This window comes from Giraffa tippelskirchi, chromosome 11 (assembly GCF_054371585.1).
Source record: "Giraffa tippelskirchi isolate mGirTip1 chromosome 11, T2T-mGirTip1v1.2.pri, whole genome shotgun sequence".
NCBI lineage: Eukaryota > Metazoa > Chordata > Mammalia > Artiodactyla > Giraffidae > Giraffa > Giraffa tippelskirchi.
Window position 1 is genome coordinate 34779857 of NC_137285.1, and position 12795 is coordinate 34792651.

Here is a 12795-nt window from a genome sequence, read left to right on the forward strand (position 1 = left end):
GACATTGTTGGCAGACCCTTCTGGAACATACACGTTCTCCTATAATGTGATTAATAATGTTGGGCAGTTGCCTAGTTTCATGACCCTAAATCTTATGCTCTTTCTACAACATTGCACTACTGTGGCTAAGGGTCATTACACTACTTTGAAGAGGGTTGTAAGAAGTATATAGTAATTCCTGAAATCATGTACAGTGAGATTCAGGGTGTTATTTTGTAGTAAAGAATGTTCCTTATAAATTTGGGGTAGGGAACATTTTTAAAAGTATGTTCATTTGAGAAATGAGCAACTTGAAACATTGCAGTTTCAGAAAAGAAAAATAGCTGACCCTAGTTCTACATCATAGAGATAACCATTTCTAACAGTTTGGCTTTTCCTTCCAGTTTCTTTTCTCTGTGTCTTTCTTTTCTTTTTTCTTTTGTATACAAACCATATGTTTGCTATTGTATTACTGTGCATTGGAAATAATTCACTCAGCTTTTAATTTTATATCCAAAAAAATCAGTAACCTGTGCTTATTTATCATCAATAAAACAGTTATAATTGTTGATAAAAATTACTTTTTTCTTGTTATAAACACAACGCCAGGATCTGAGGAATTGGTTCCTTAGTCATTAGTTTCTTATGGGTAATTTGTTCATGCTTGTAGGCATCTCATCCCTTTATTTTTTTTTTTAATACTGAAAGCTTTTAAGTTGTATTGTAATTTAAAAAAAATCACCTTTGTTGAGCCATAAATTCCTTACAATTCACCCCTTTTAAGTTGGAGTTTTGAGAAATGTTACATGTACTGATGTAACCATTACCGCCAATAAAGATCTAGAACATTTCTGTCACCTTAGCAAATTCCTTAGTAACCCTTTGCAGTCAGCCACTATTCCTTGGAGCCCCTGATATTCTTTCTGTCATTTTAGATCAGAGTTTTTAAAAGGCCTATTTTGTATGGAGGAAATACATTAGTGTAGAGCACTGACTGTCATATGAGACACCTGCCTTGTAGTCCTGGCTCTGCTACTGATGAGCAGAGTACATGCTGTTGGATTGGTACTTTACTCAGAGCTGCTGTTTCACAAAGAAGTTCATTGAAGTTGGTGATGTGTATGTTATCTTCCAACCTAAATCTATGTTTTAGGAGTAAATAATAAAATAACAAAAATAAATGTATGTGGACTTTTCAAGATATCAGCGTAACGTTTACAGTTCATGTATTTGTGGATGTGTAAAAATGTGCATGTGTATGGAGTATGAAATACTCTTAAAATCTTACAACTTTGAATTCCTATACAGTTCATATAAACCTGTGATATTGTTTATCAGTTTACTTTGCTATTCTTTTTGAGTTTTAATAACAAATTACCTTTGTATTCTGTCTATTTAATGTTGTCGCCTGCCACTTTTGAATGAAAGTGACATAGTTATTTATGAGTTAGTTTTCTTAATTGGCAAGAATTTAATTGCTGATTATTTCATTTATCATTATAAATATATCTATATATAATTTATCATTATTAAAAGGTGAAATTTAATTGAAAGTTTAAAATACACATGTAACCAGAATTTTGTTTCATTAAATAAGCACACTTACATATCAAAATCATTAATTGATGGTGAAGAATTAAGAGTTGAATCCATTTCATTTTAGTTGAGTTGTATTCCTGGGCCTTGTCCAACTTCAGATGACTTGAAGTATACCATGACTCGTTTAGCAGTAGATGGAGCCGATATTTATATTGTGGAGCATGGCTGTGCTACAAATATAAAGGTACACATTTGTCTGCTTCTAGGTCAATGTAATCCTTTTTCCTTCTAGCCAAACCAAACCTCTGTTTCTTGAAGTAAATCACATATTTATAGTTTGCTATCGCAGAATACTATGAAATTCTAGGAGGGAGCTTTCTATTTTTTTATTCACCTGTGTTCTTTTCCAGTCTTATTTTCTTTTAAGGCATACTTTCACTACCTTTTTCTTTCACTGAATTTTTATAACCTTGCTTTATGGCTGGAATATAAACTAGTAGGTTGCTTTTATGACAGGAACATAAACTCGTAATGTTTTTAGACGATTTAGTTTTGAATGCCTTTAGGCTTTATTTATTTAACTTCTTGCCTGGCTCCTGGAAACATTTGTTTGCCACCTCTGCTTTAAGGGTTACGGTTGAAAATCAGGCATTAAGAGTCTGTGATTCATTCGTTGCTACCCTTCTTATTTTTCTCTTCTCTTTCTCTCATTTCATTTGGAATTATAGTCTTCTCCTTTCATCCTCTTTTTAAATTTGAATGTTTATTTTTATTCTGTTGCTTTATCTTCCCTGTTTCCACTTTCTCATTTTTCCTTTCTTCCATTTGTCAGGCTGTTTGAAATAATTACCTATTCTATAGTTTACTGTAATAAGTTGCTTAAAAATACAGACACTACAGTTTTGTTTCTTTTTCTTCATTCAACTTTAGATGGGTGCAGTTCGGGTTGCAAACTGTAATCTCCACAATCAGTCGGTTGGGGAAGGAATAAGTGCTGCAATTCAGGATTTTCAAGTGAGACAATACATTGAACAATTAAATAATTCCAGAGTTGGACTTCAGCCCGCAGTACTACGGAGGGCCTATTGGCTTGAAGCTGGGTCAGCCAACTTAGGACTTATCACTGTTGATATTGCATTAGCTGCTGATCATCATTCTAAACATGAGGCACAAAGACATTTCTTAGAAACTCATGATGCCAGAACTAAGAGGTAAGTGAGATTTAGGAATGGTAATCAAGTTCAAATGAAAAGTACTAGATAATTATAGAGGAAATCCTACTGTTAGGAATAAAATAAGAACATCTTAAAGACTGAATGTGATCATGCTGGGTACACTTCAGTGAGTAAATAAGAATCTGATATTTAAGTAATCACATAGTATATATCATGGAGAAGGCAATGGCACCCCACTCCAGCACTCTTACCTGGAGAATCCCAGGGATGGGGGAGCCTGGTGGGCTGCCATCTATGGGGTCGCACAGAGTCGGACACGACTGAAGCGACTTAGCAGCAGTAGCAGCAGTATATATCATCTCTGATGGTGTGGTTGCTGGGAAAAAAATATTTTCTGATATATTTCTGCTGCTGCTGCTAAGTCGCTTCAGTCGTGTCTGACTCTGTGTGACCCCATAGATGGAAGCCCATCAGGCTCCCCCGTCCCTGGGATTCTCCAGGCAAGAATACTGGAGTGGGTTGCCATTTCCTTCTCCAATGCATGAAAGTGAAAAGTGAAAGTGAAGTCGCTCAGTCGTGTTCAACTCCTAGCGACCCCATGGACTGCTGCCTACCAGGCTCCTCCATCCATGGAATTTTCCAGGCAAGAGTACTGGAGTGGGGTGCCATTGCCTAGCCCATGCTATATATGTCAACAGTGAAAAAAATATAAATTACTGCCCCCCCATAACATTTTATAATGCATTTACACCCCTTCTTTCTCACCATAGCCCTCCACTTTCAATTTGTCATTCCTAGAAAACACCATTACTAATCACCATTTATTCTATAAAACTTCTGTTGTTGGTCTTCACAGTTGCAGGGAAGACAAAAAGTACCTAAACCTTAAGAAATGATTTTTAAATAGTTTCCAAAGCTTCTTACTGAGTTACATCTGTTTAAAATGATAGTATGACTTTTTCCATCCTCATCTCTTCCCTTCTAAAGTTTCTAAAGTTTATTTTAAAAATAGAGAAAACTATTAAGAAATAAAGGAAAATAATTATCATAATCCTACCACACTGAATTTGTTACATTTCTTCCCAGTATTTTTAATGTATTTCTGTTAAACTTGAAATCATCCTGTATTTGTGCTTTAAAATTCTGCATTTCTATAATTGTTGCCTTTAAAAAAAAAAAGCAAAAGAACCCATTTTTTTGTTTGTTTTTACCAGCAGCAAAGTAAGATTTTGGGGGAATAGCAGAGAATTGCAATTCAAGACAAGCAAACTTTGGCGAAACATAGTCAAGTTTGGAGAACAGAGGAGAGAGGCTTGCTTCTATAGAGGAAAGGAGATTGAGGAGGCTGTCTGGTTCTTCATTGGCTGCAGCCCTTTGGCAGCTTGTTTTTCCTGGTCAGAAGGCTGGGGTCTGTGAGCTGTACTTAGCCATTTCCCATATATTAAATATAAAGATCGTTTCTAAAGTTCCCACTGTAAACGGAAGCTTCTCCAACAATTTCTAGGTATATCCTTTTAATAGTTTCCTCAGAAGGGGGTGTGACTGTTAAAAACTGAGCTTTTGATATGCTTTCCCAAGTTACTTCCTAGGATGCTTGTTTCAATTTATATTCCCAGTGGCTGTTTAAGAGAATCTGTCTTACTGCACCTTTGCCACCCTCTTAGTGTTTTATAATAACTGAAAGGTGGTATCTCTTTGTTTTATTTTGCATTTCTTCATTTTGGGATTATTTAATACTTTTTTCAGGTACTTATTGGATATTTTCCCTCATTTGTGAACTGTCTGCTAGTATCCTATGTACATTTATTTATTGGCATCTTGGTGTATTTCTTACCAATTTTTAAGAACTCTATAAAGATTACTGCCCTTTTTTGATCCCTGTTACTGATATTTTACAGTTTCATTTATTTTTTCTTATGTTAAATAGATTTTAATTTTATGTATTCAAATGTGTTCACCTTTCTGTTTTATAATTTTTTTGTACTAATTTGAGAGCACTTCTTTGCTAGTAATCACATGACCCCTGTACTTTATTTTTTACTATTCTTTTTTTGTTATTAACATAAAACTCTAAACCATCTGGATTTTTTTTTAATGGTGTGTGTGCATTAATACAGCCAAGGATGTAAATAGTTTTTTTTTTCTTCCAAATATCTGTTCAAATATAGAAAAAAAACATTCTTAACACCTACTCATTTCACAAAATGTTTAGATATTTTCACCTATTAATTTTTCCCAAAGAACTGTTAAAAGAAATCCTATTGAGGTTTTTATTGACATTACATTAATCTTTAAGGTTTATTTAAGATACCGGTATCTTATAAATCTGAGTAAGAAAACTCATGTGTGGAGAATATTGTTTAATAAAACATTTTGGTTTCTTTGTTCACTATGGCCTTGGAAGCCAGTTGGTATGAAGACAGTGCATGTTTTGATAGATCAGATGGTAGAGCAGGGTGATAGTGAAGCTGAGGAGGTGGCTCCATGTGACTTAGGGTGTCTCACTGAGGTTAGTTTCAGTGCTCTGATTTGTTAAGAATTGTGAAGTTTGAGATTTTATCCTACTTACTAGCTAAGAAGTTATCCTGCCACAGTTTACTGAGTGCTGGCAGAAGATGTGCGAAACCTGGTGAGAGACACAGGACTTAATTACAGCAAAAGCACTAGCCAGAGTCAGATGTGTTTGCATTGGTTCCCCATGTCCCCCAAATAGGATTGCCAGAGAAAATACAGGATGTGCAGTTAAAATTGTTGCAGATAAACAACAGATAACTTTTTAGTATAAGTATACACCACCTGTTACATGGCACAAACTTATTTTTATTTGCTAAACCTGGTACCCCTATCCCTGAGTCCCATGGGGATGTCAGAAAAGACCCATGATGGATGTCTGCACATAGTAAGATGCATTACAGAAGAGGAACACTGAGCTTAGGTAACTTTTACCACTTTTATAGTCAGTGGAGTGAGCCTGCTCTTTTCCAGAACCCTGAGAAATAGCCTGGTCAGAGCCTTGCATTCTTGGCATATCCAGCAAGAACAGGTAAGGCTTTTACCTGCCCACGGTGAATTGCTTCTCCCTACATGGTAGCTCTAATGATACCACTCTAATGGCAGAAAGCTAAGAGGAACTAAAGAGCCTCTTGATGAGGGTGAAAGAGGAGAGTGAAAACGCTGGCTTAAAATTCAACAGTCAAAAAAGCTAAGATCATGGCATCCAGTCCCATCACTTCGTGGCAAATAGATGGGGAAAAAGTGGAAAGTGGAAACTGATGGATTTTATTTTCTTGGGCTCCCAACTCACTGCAGATGGTGACTGCAGACAGGAAATTAATTTAATAAGCCTTCCCAGTGATTGTTTTTTTATTTAAACTTTTTATTTTGTGTTGGGATATAGCTGATTAACAAACAGTGTTGTGATTGAGGTGAACAGCGAAGGGATTCAGCCATACATATACACCTCCTAGTGATTCTAATGTGAGCCGAAGTTTGAGAACTAGTACATTGGTTTATATATAGATAGGGACGGGTAGGTTACATTTGTTGCACAACTTCTGTATTCCAAGTTTTGCATAAGGGGTTTTACATACGTTATACATATTTTTCCTTTTGTCTTGTCCAGACTGATGTTCCTCTTCTAACTTCATATATTTATTTCTTCACTTCTAACTTGACATATTTATTCCATCTCATATTTCACATCTCAAATATTATTTTTTGTAATAATATTTCATTATTTTCTTTGTCACTCTCTTCTTTATCTCAGAGCACTTACTATAATTTATGATTAGATACTATTTGTGTGACCCATCTTTGCCTCTGTACTATAAACTTCTTATGGATAAGGTTATGTCAGTTTTACCTAGCACCATGCAAGGCACATAGTAGATATTTTCAAGAAATATAAGTGAATGAATGTAAAAAGGAAATGAAATACTTGTTCTGTCTTCCTGTGAGAGCCTTAAGGATCCAGTGAGATAATGTATGTGGAAATGCTTAGAAAAATGGACTGTTAATATGAGGTTTTATTATTTAAAGTTGAAAAAGGAATAAAGATATATTTCTCAAATTTCTATAATATAATATTTTTAATGAAGGAGGGTAGTTAATAACAGCTGATAGTATTGTGTGGGGGTCACTCACAGAGCCTAAAGAATTTTACAGACATTTACTCTTACTGTCTTAATTCTTAATACTTCATTCAGAGACCTTATTACAAAATCACAGCAATTTTTTTTTCTAAACCATAGAGTGGTGTATTATTTTGATTTTATTGAGAATTTCTTACTTGCCTCATATTTATAACATTTTGGTGTACCTAATTTACCATATGACTAAGTCTTTGCAATGCTAAATATTATAATCTATTAAGCATAATCTGTACTAATAGTTCTGTCTGTTTTTTAAATTAGTGTTTAAATTTTTAGTTCTTTTGAGAATGTTTGCTGCTGTCTTTAAAGTGGATTTAATGTTTAATTTATATATATATATTTTATCTCTTTGATTTTTTAAAATGTATGTTCTAGTTCTCATTATTGTTCCTACTTATTTTCATCTCACCACAGTGAGACTTTTTTTTTTAAGAAAGGCAAAATAATTAAAAAGATAGTCCATAGTAAAAACAAACCTTTGTGTTTAACTTGTCTTTTAAAAATATTAACAGTTAACATATTTAATTATTCGCTCAAAAGTTTCTGATTTCTTAATGAGTTTTTGTTATGTTGTTGTTCTTTTGTTTCTTTTGTTGTGTGTTCTGTTTAGGTTGTGGTTTTTGTGGCCAGATGATACCCTGAAGAATAAGAGGTGTAAGAACAAGTGTGGTTGTCTTGGTGGCTGCAGATTCTTTGGTGGCACAGTAACTGGCCTAGATTTCTTCAAACTTGAAGAGTTGACACCTTCCAGTAGCTCTGCATTTTCAAGCACAAGTGCAGAATCTGATATGTATTATGGACAGTCTCTGCTACAGCCTGGAGAATGGATTATTACTAAAGAAGTTCCCAAAATTGTAGATGGTAGTATGTTGTCACTTACGTTTATCTTTTATTATCTTCATTCCTATGTCATTCTGAGACAAGTTCAGTGTTATTTTGTTCAGATTGGTTTTTTGAGCAGTCTTTTATGTAGGATTTAGTTATAATCTGTCTTTGTTTTGCAGGTGATTTAACTATAGCCAGATAAGACCTAGTGAGTTTTTCAGAGTTGCACAAGGCAAAAGTAGATTTACTGTTCAGATCTCCTGCTGTTAACATGGGTGATTTTTCCTAGCCCAGCTTTAAATATTTGCATATATATCATTATTTCCCTAGAACTTAGATTCCAGAAATACACTTAGGAATAGCTGTGCTTTGAGGTTACAATTGTTTTACCAGTTTACTTCTATAGGAAAAACTTACATAGTAATATTTAATACTATTGGCTCTCATGTTATCCACTACTTTTGCAAAATACTCTTCTTATGACTTAAATCATCCATGTCAAGAAATTTGGTGTTTCCTTAGAGCCTGTAGGATAACTTTACAGATACATGAGTTTGGTATGAACAATGAATGGTGGATTTAGGCATATTGAATTTATATCTATGTATTATCTTTTCTCCAAAGACTTCAGATATCTTCCATTGTGTTTCTTAATTGTGCATTCCTACAATTAAATGCAATACATATTGCTAAAGTTGCCATACTGTCAAGAAGTGAAATTTAGGAAAAGTCTCAATATTGCACTAGTATTTAGCCCTTTTCCCTGATCCATTCAAAATAATTAACTTAGCTCTGCCTTTTGTCAGTAGACAAAATAGTTGTAACTTTCAAGAATTTATTGGCTTGATTGTCATGTATATGGAGCTCTTAGAGGAAAGAGCTGGGAATATGTATGCCAAATTCTTGTTTAAATGATTTTTCACTGAATATTAATAAATTGTACATGCTAGTTTAAGGTTACTTGACTTCAGCGTTTTACCAGAATAAGAGCAGGTTACCTCACAAAATCAACAAATACCAAAACTTCTTGACATTTAAAGGACAAGAAAGATACGAAACAAAATTTACTTAGCTATCTTCTTATAATATTACCTTTTTACTTTTGAATAGTATTTGTTTTTAAAGATTTTCGTAAGCATTTCTTGTTTCATCCTCAAGCTACCCATGTGAGTTCTTTATTTTCCCTGTTTGTGGTGAAATAACTGAGGTTCATCACTGAGACCGAGTTGCATGAAGTCATACAGTCATGTATGTGGCTGAGCAGAAACCAGAATCACAGTTACCAAAGTCACTTTAGTGTTTTCCACCGTACCACAGCTGGCACTATTTATAAAGACTTTGCTTGATTCTCTAATCTATAAATCAAATTTTTACCATCACGAATGTAAGGAAGAAAATCTGCAGGGAATTTACACATGGTATAAAAGGGAGAAAATAGCAAATTCTCTAACAGCGAACAAGAGAAACCTCATTTTAGTTCTTATGTAATAGAGAGTGTCTGTGTCTCCTAGTGATTCCCTCAGGCATGAGTTGTAATTGGTAAACTGCCATACATTTCTTGCGCAGGAAAGCTTGAAGTTAGCCCCTTCATAGTCCCTTCATAAGTATATGACTTTCTGATTGTTGAGTTTTCCAGGAGCCACATATAGATGTACAGTGTCAGGACAGAATTAAGGAGGGCATATTGGTATAACTAAAGAATTTCCTTGGAAGGTCAGTAAATACTAGTTTCCTATCATTTAAAAGTGAATCAAACCTATTTTTCTTTTGATTTTGGTTGTGAATTTTACATTTGTGATAGTAGAAGCAAATACTACTTGTATTCTAAGTTCTTAAGTCTTCTTACCACTTAAGTTCTATCTAGAATTGCCTTCTACTTGGTGAGATGTTTTCTTCTACTATCAGGTTCCTCTCTCATAAATAGCACAAGGATAGCTGGAGGAGAGAAGTAGGGCAGCAATTTTTTTTTTTCCCTAAGCAGCTATAGAATTCTCCTTTTATCGCAGTCTTCCCCCAATTTACATAACACATCACAGGGCTCTCATAAAAGGCTGAGAGAATGTTCCATTCAGGAAGACATGACAACTGAATGCAGTAATATACAGTCCTAGATTGGATCCTGTACTGGAGAGGGCAAAAGTGCTTTAAAGGACATTACTGGGCCTTTTGAGAAAATTGGAAAGCACATGGTAGGCTAGATAACAGTATGGTATCAGCACCAAATATACCAAGTTGATAACTATACTGTGTTTTTGTATTATTCTTAGGAAAAAAACCTTTTGAGTATTTAGGGTAAAAAAACCATGACTGCAAATTACTCTTAGGTGGTTCCCAAAATATTATGTCTGTTTATATAATCTGAGCAAGTGCGGGCAAAGTATTTAAAATAGGTAATTTTGAGTAAAATATCTTTGATTTGTTACCACTCTTGAAATTTTTCTAAGTTGGAAATTTTTCATATAAATAGTTATTTGAAAAAGAAGAAATTCAGTCTGTGGACTCTGGTTTCATATGTATGTTGATATCTTTCTGTAGTGTTTAGCATATTGCTATGTGAAATTAGTTACTAGTGCTTTTTAAAAACAACTACATACTTAACAACAGGGTATTCGATTCTGTTCTCATATTTTTCATAAATTGTTTTTGAAATTATTGTGTTTATGTAACCTACTTTTTTGTTTGTTTAGGTAATGTGAATGGCATGAAGAGGAAAGAATGGGAAAACAAATCAGTGGGAATAGAAGTAGAGAGGAAAACTCAGCACCTTAGTCTTCAAGTACCATTACGATCTCACAGCTCATCCTCTTCCTCAGAGGAGAACAGTAGTTCCAGTGCTGCACAGCCTCTATTGGCTGGTGAAAAGGAAAGTCCCTCTTCTGTTACCGATGACCATTTGGTTCAAAAAGAATTCTTGCATGGTACAAAAAGAGATGATGGCCAAGCAAGGTCAGTGTTCAGTTAGATTTAGAAACCTGATTGTAATAGGATTCTAAGTGCTTAAACATGTGGCAAGAAAAACTTTCCCCCCCTTCAGCTCACTTACTGTAGAAAATTTTTTCTCCTCTTGAACTTACTTTTAAATACCTGTTTGCTGTTGTTTTTCTGTTTGCAAGAGTTATTAATACATATTCATTCCAGATATTAAGAAAGTACAGAAAAGTATAATAAAAATCAATATTTCTTGTCCTCCCACCACTGAAAGTGAACTGTTGTTAACATTTGGATATTAGCTTTCCAGTGTGGTGAATAATTTTTGGTCCTCTCTTTGGTCCCTAGTTGATTACTCACTTCTTGAAAATCACTTTCCTCTTGACTTGATAGCACATTTCAGATTTCCCCCCCCAGGTCCTTGACTGTTCTTTCTCGGTCTCTATTTCCAAGTCCTCCATTTTTTTCCTTCAATTCTTTCTCTTATTCTTAACAGCCTGCCATTTGTTAAATGTTGTTATCCCTTAAGACTCTGTTCTATACCCTTGTCACCACTCACTCTACTGTTTCCCTCGGCAGTCTTATAACTATTTGGCTTCAATTATGATCTGTAGTTAACATCTTATAAGTGTAAAAACTCCATCCCATACCTGTGTCCCTGTGAGCCTAGCCATCTTCTTGGTGTTTCATGGATGGCTCAGACTCAACATATTAAAAAGTGACCTTGTGCCTGTCGTGCTGAGCTTGTTATGCCTAGTAAATGGCACTCGTATATCAGTTGCTGAAGTCAGAAATATTGGCGTTATCTATGACTTACTGCTTTCCTTTATTTCCTCTTATGTGATCAAAGACACCTGGTATATTTTGTTGGATAAACTTTTAATGGATATGGGAATAATAAAAAGTTTATAAATGCAGTAGTGTCCATGGATTATGGATAGATTATACTCCAGGTTTCTTTAAATTTTTATTCTGTTTTAAGCTGACTCCATTTTTTTGTTTGTTTTGTTTTTGGAACTGTATGGGGTAGGAACATATACTGTGCTATTTTGCTACTTTCTATGGGTATTTTATTATAAAGTTTACATCTTTCTTTGTTTGTAAAAAGAATACAGAAAAGATTTTATAAGTACTTCTATTTATACTTAAATTATGTGATGTGCAATAAATGTTAATAGTTTTTATTTCTGTTTTAGCATTCCTACAGAAATTTCAGGAAACAGCCCTGTATCTCCTAATACTCAGGATAAGTCAGTAGTTCAGTCTCCTCTGAGATCTCCCTTGAAACGACAAGCCTCTGTATGTTCCACCCGACTTGGAAGTACCAAGAGCCTTACTGCTGCTTTTTATGGGGACAAGCAGCCTGTTACAGTGGGAGTCCAATTTAGCAGTGATGTCTCCAGAAGTGATGAGAATGTACTAGACTCACCAAAGCAGAGGAGAAGTTTCGGTTCATTTCCATACACACCATCAGCAGACTCTAATTCATTTCATCAGTATCGATCAATGGATTCCAGCATGTCAATGGCTGATAGTGAAGCCTACTTTTCTGCAGCTGAAGAATTTGAGCCCATTAGCAGTGATGAAGGCCCTGGAACTTATCCAGGTAGAAAAAAGAAGAAAAAGCAAGCCCAGCAGATTGACTACAGTAGGGGTTCCATATATCACAGTGTGGAAGGACCACTTACTGGCCAGGGAGAAAGCATTCAGGATCCCCGGACTCTGCCATTCAAAACTCACCCTTCCCAGGCTTCCTTTGTTTCTGCACTAGGTGGAGAGGATGATGTTATAGAGCATCTGTATGTTGTAGAAAGTGAGAAAACAGTAGAAAGTGAACAGATTACTTCTCAGCAACCTGTAATGAATTGCTATCAGACTTACCTTACACAGTTCCAGGTAATTAATTGGTCAGTGAAGCATCCAACCAACAAAAGAACCTCTAAGTCCTCACTGCATCGCCCCCTTGATCTGGAAACACCAACCAGTGAAGAAAGTTCATCATCATTTGAACAGCTTTCTGTTCCAACTTTTAAGGTACAAGCTAAATCATTAGTTTTCACTGATAAATTTATTTAGGAAAATTATTTTTAAGATGTTTTAAGAATTGCTCGCTCAGTATTTAGCTACCTTTCTGAAAGATAAAATTCCTGAAGACATGGCTTCATGTATGACAGTAGGCCTCTGGTTTATTGATGGGT

At 35.0% G+C, this 12795-nt stretch overlaps 1 protein-coding gene across 1 annotated transcript in view; it reads left to right on the forward strand.

Moving 5' to 3' along the window:
• The window catches only part of BLTP1 (bridge-like lipid transfer protein family member 1), a 382818-nt gene that overhangs the window by 265550 nt on the left and 104473 nt on the right, over nucleotides 1-12795 (forward strand). Inside the window, exons 31-35 of the mRNA XM_081544847.1 lie at nucleotides 1643-1762; nucleotides 2449-2729; nucleotides 7455-7708; nucleotides 10357-10615; nucleotides 11794-12631. Coding sequence (XP_081400973.1) covers nucleotides 1643-1762; nucleotides 2449-2729; nucleotides 7455-7708; nucleotides 10357-10615; nucleotides 11794-12631 — 1752 coding nt within the window. The remainder of the gene's footprint in view (nucleotides 1-1642; nucleotides 1763-2448; nucleotides 2730-7454; nucleotides 7709-10356; nucleotides 10616-11793; nucleotides 12632-12795) is intronic.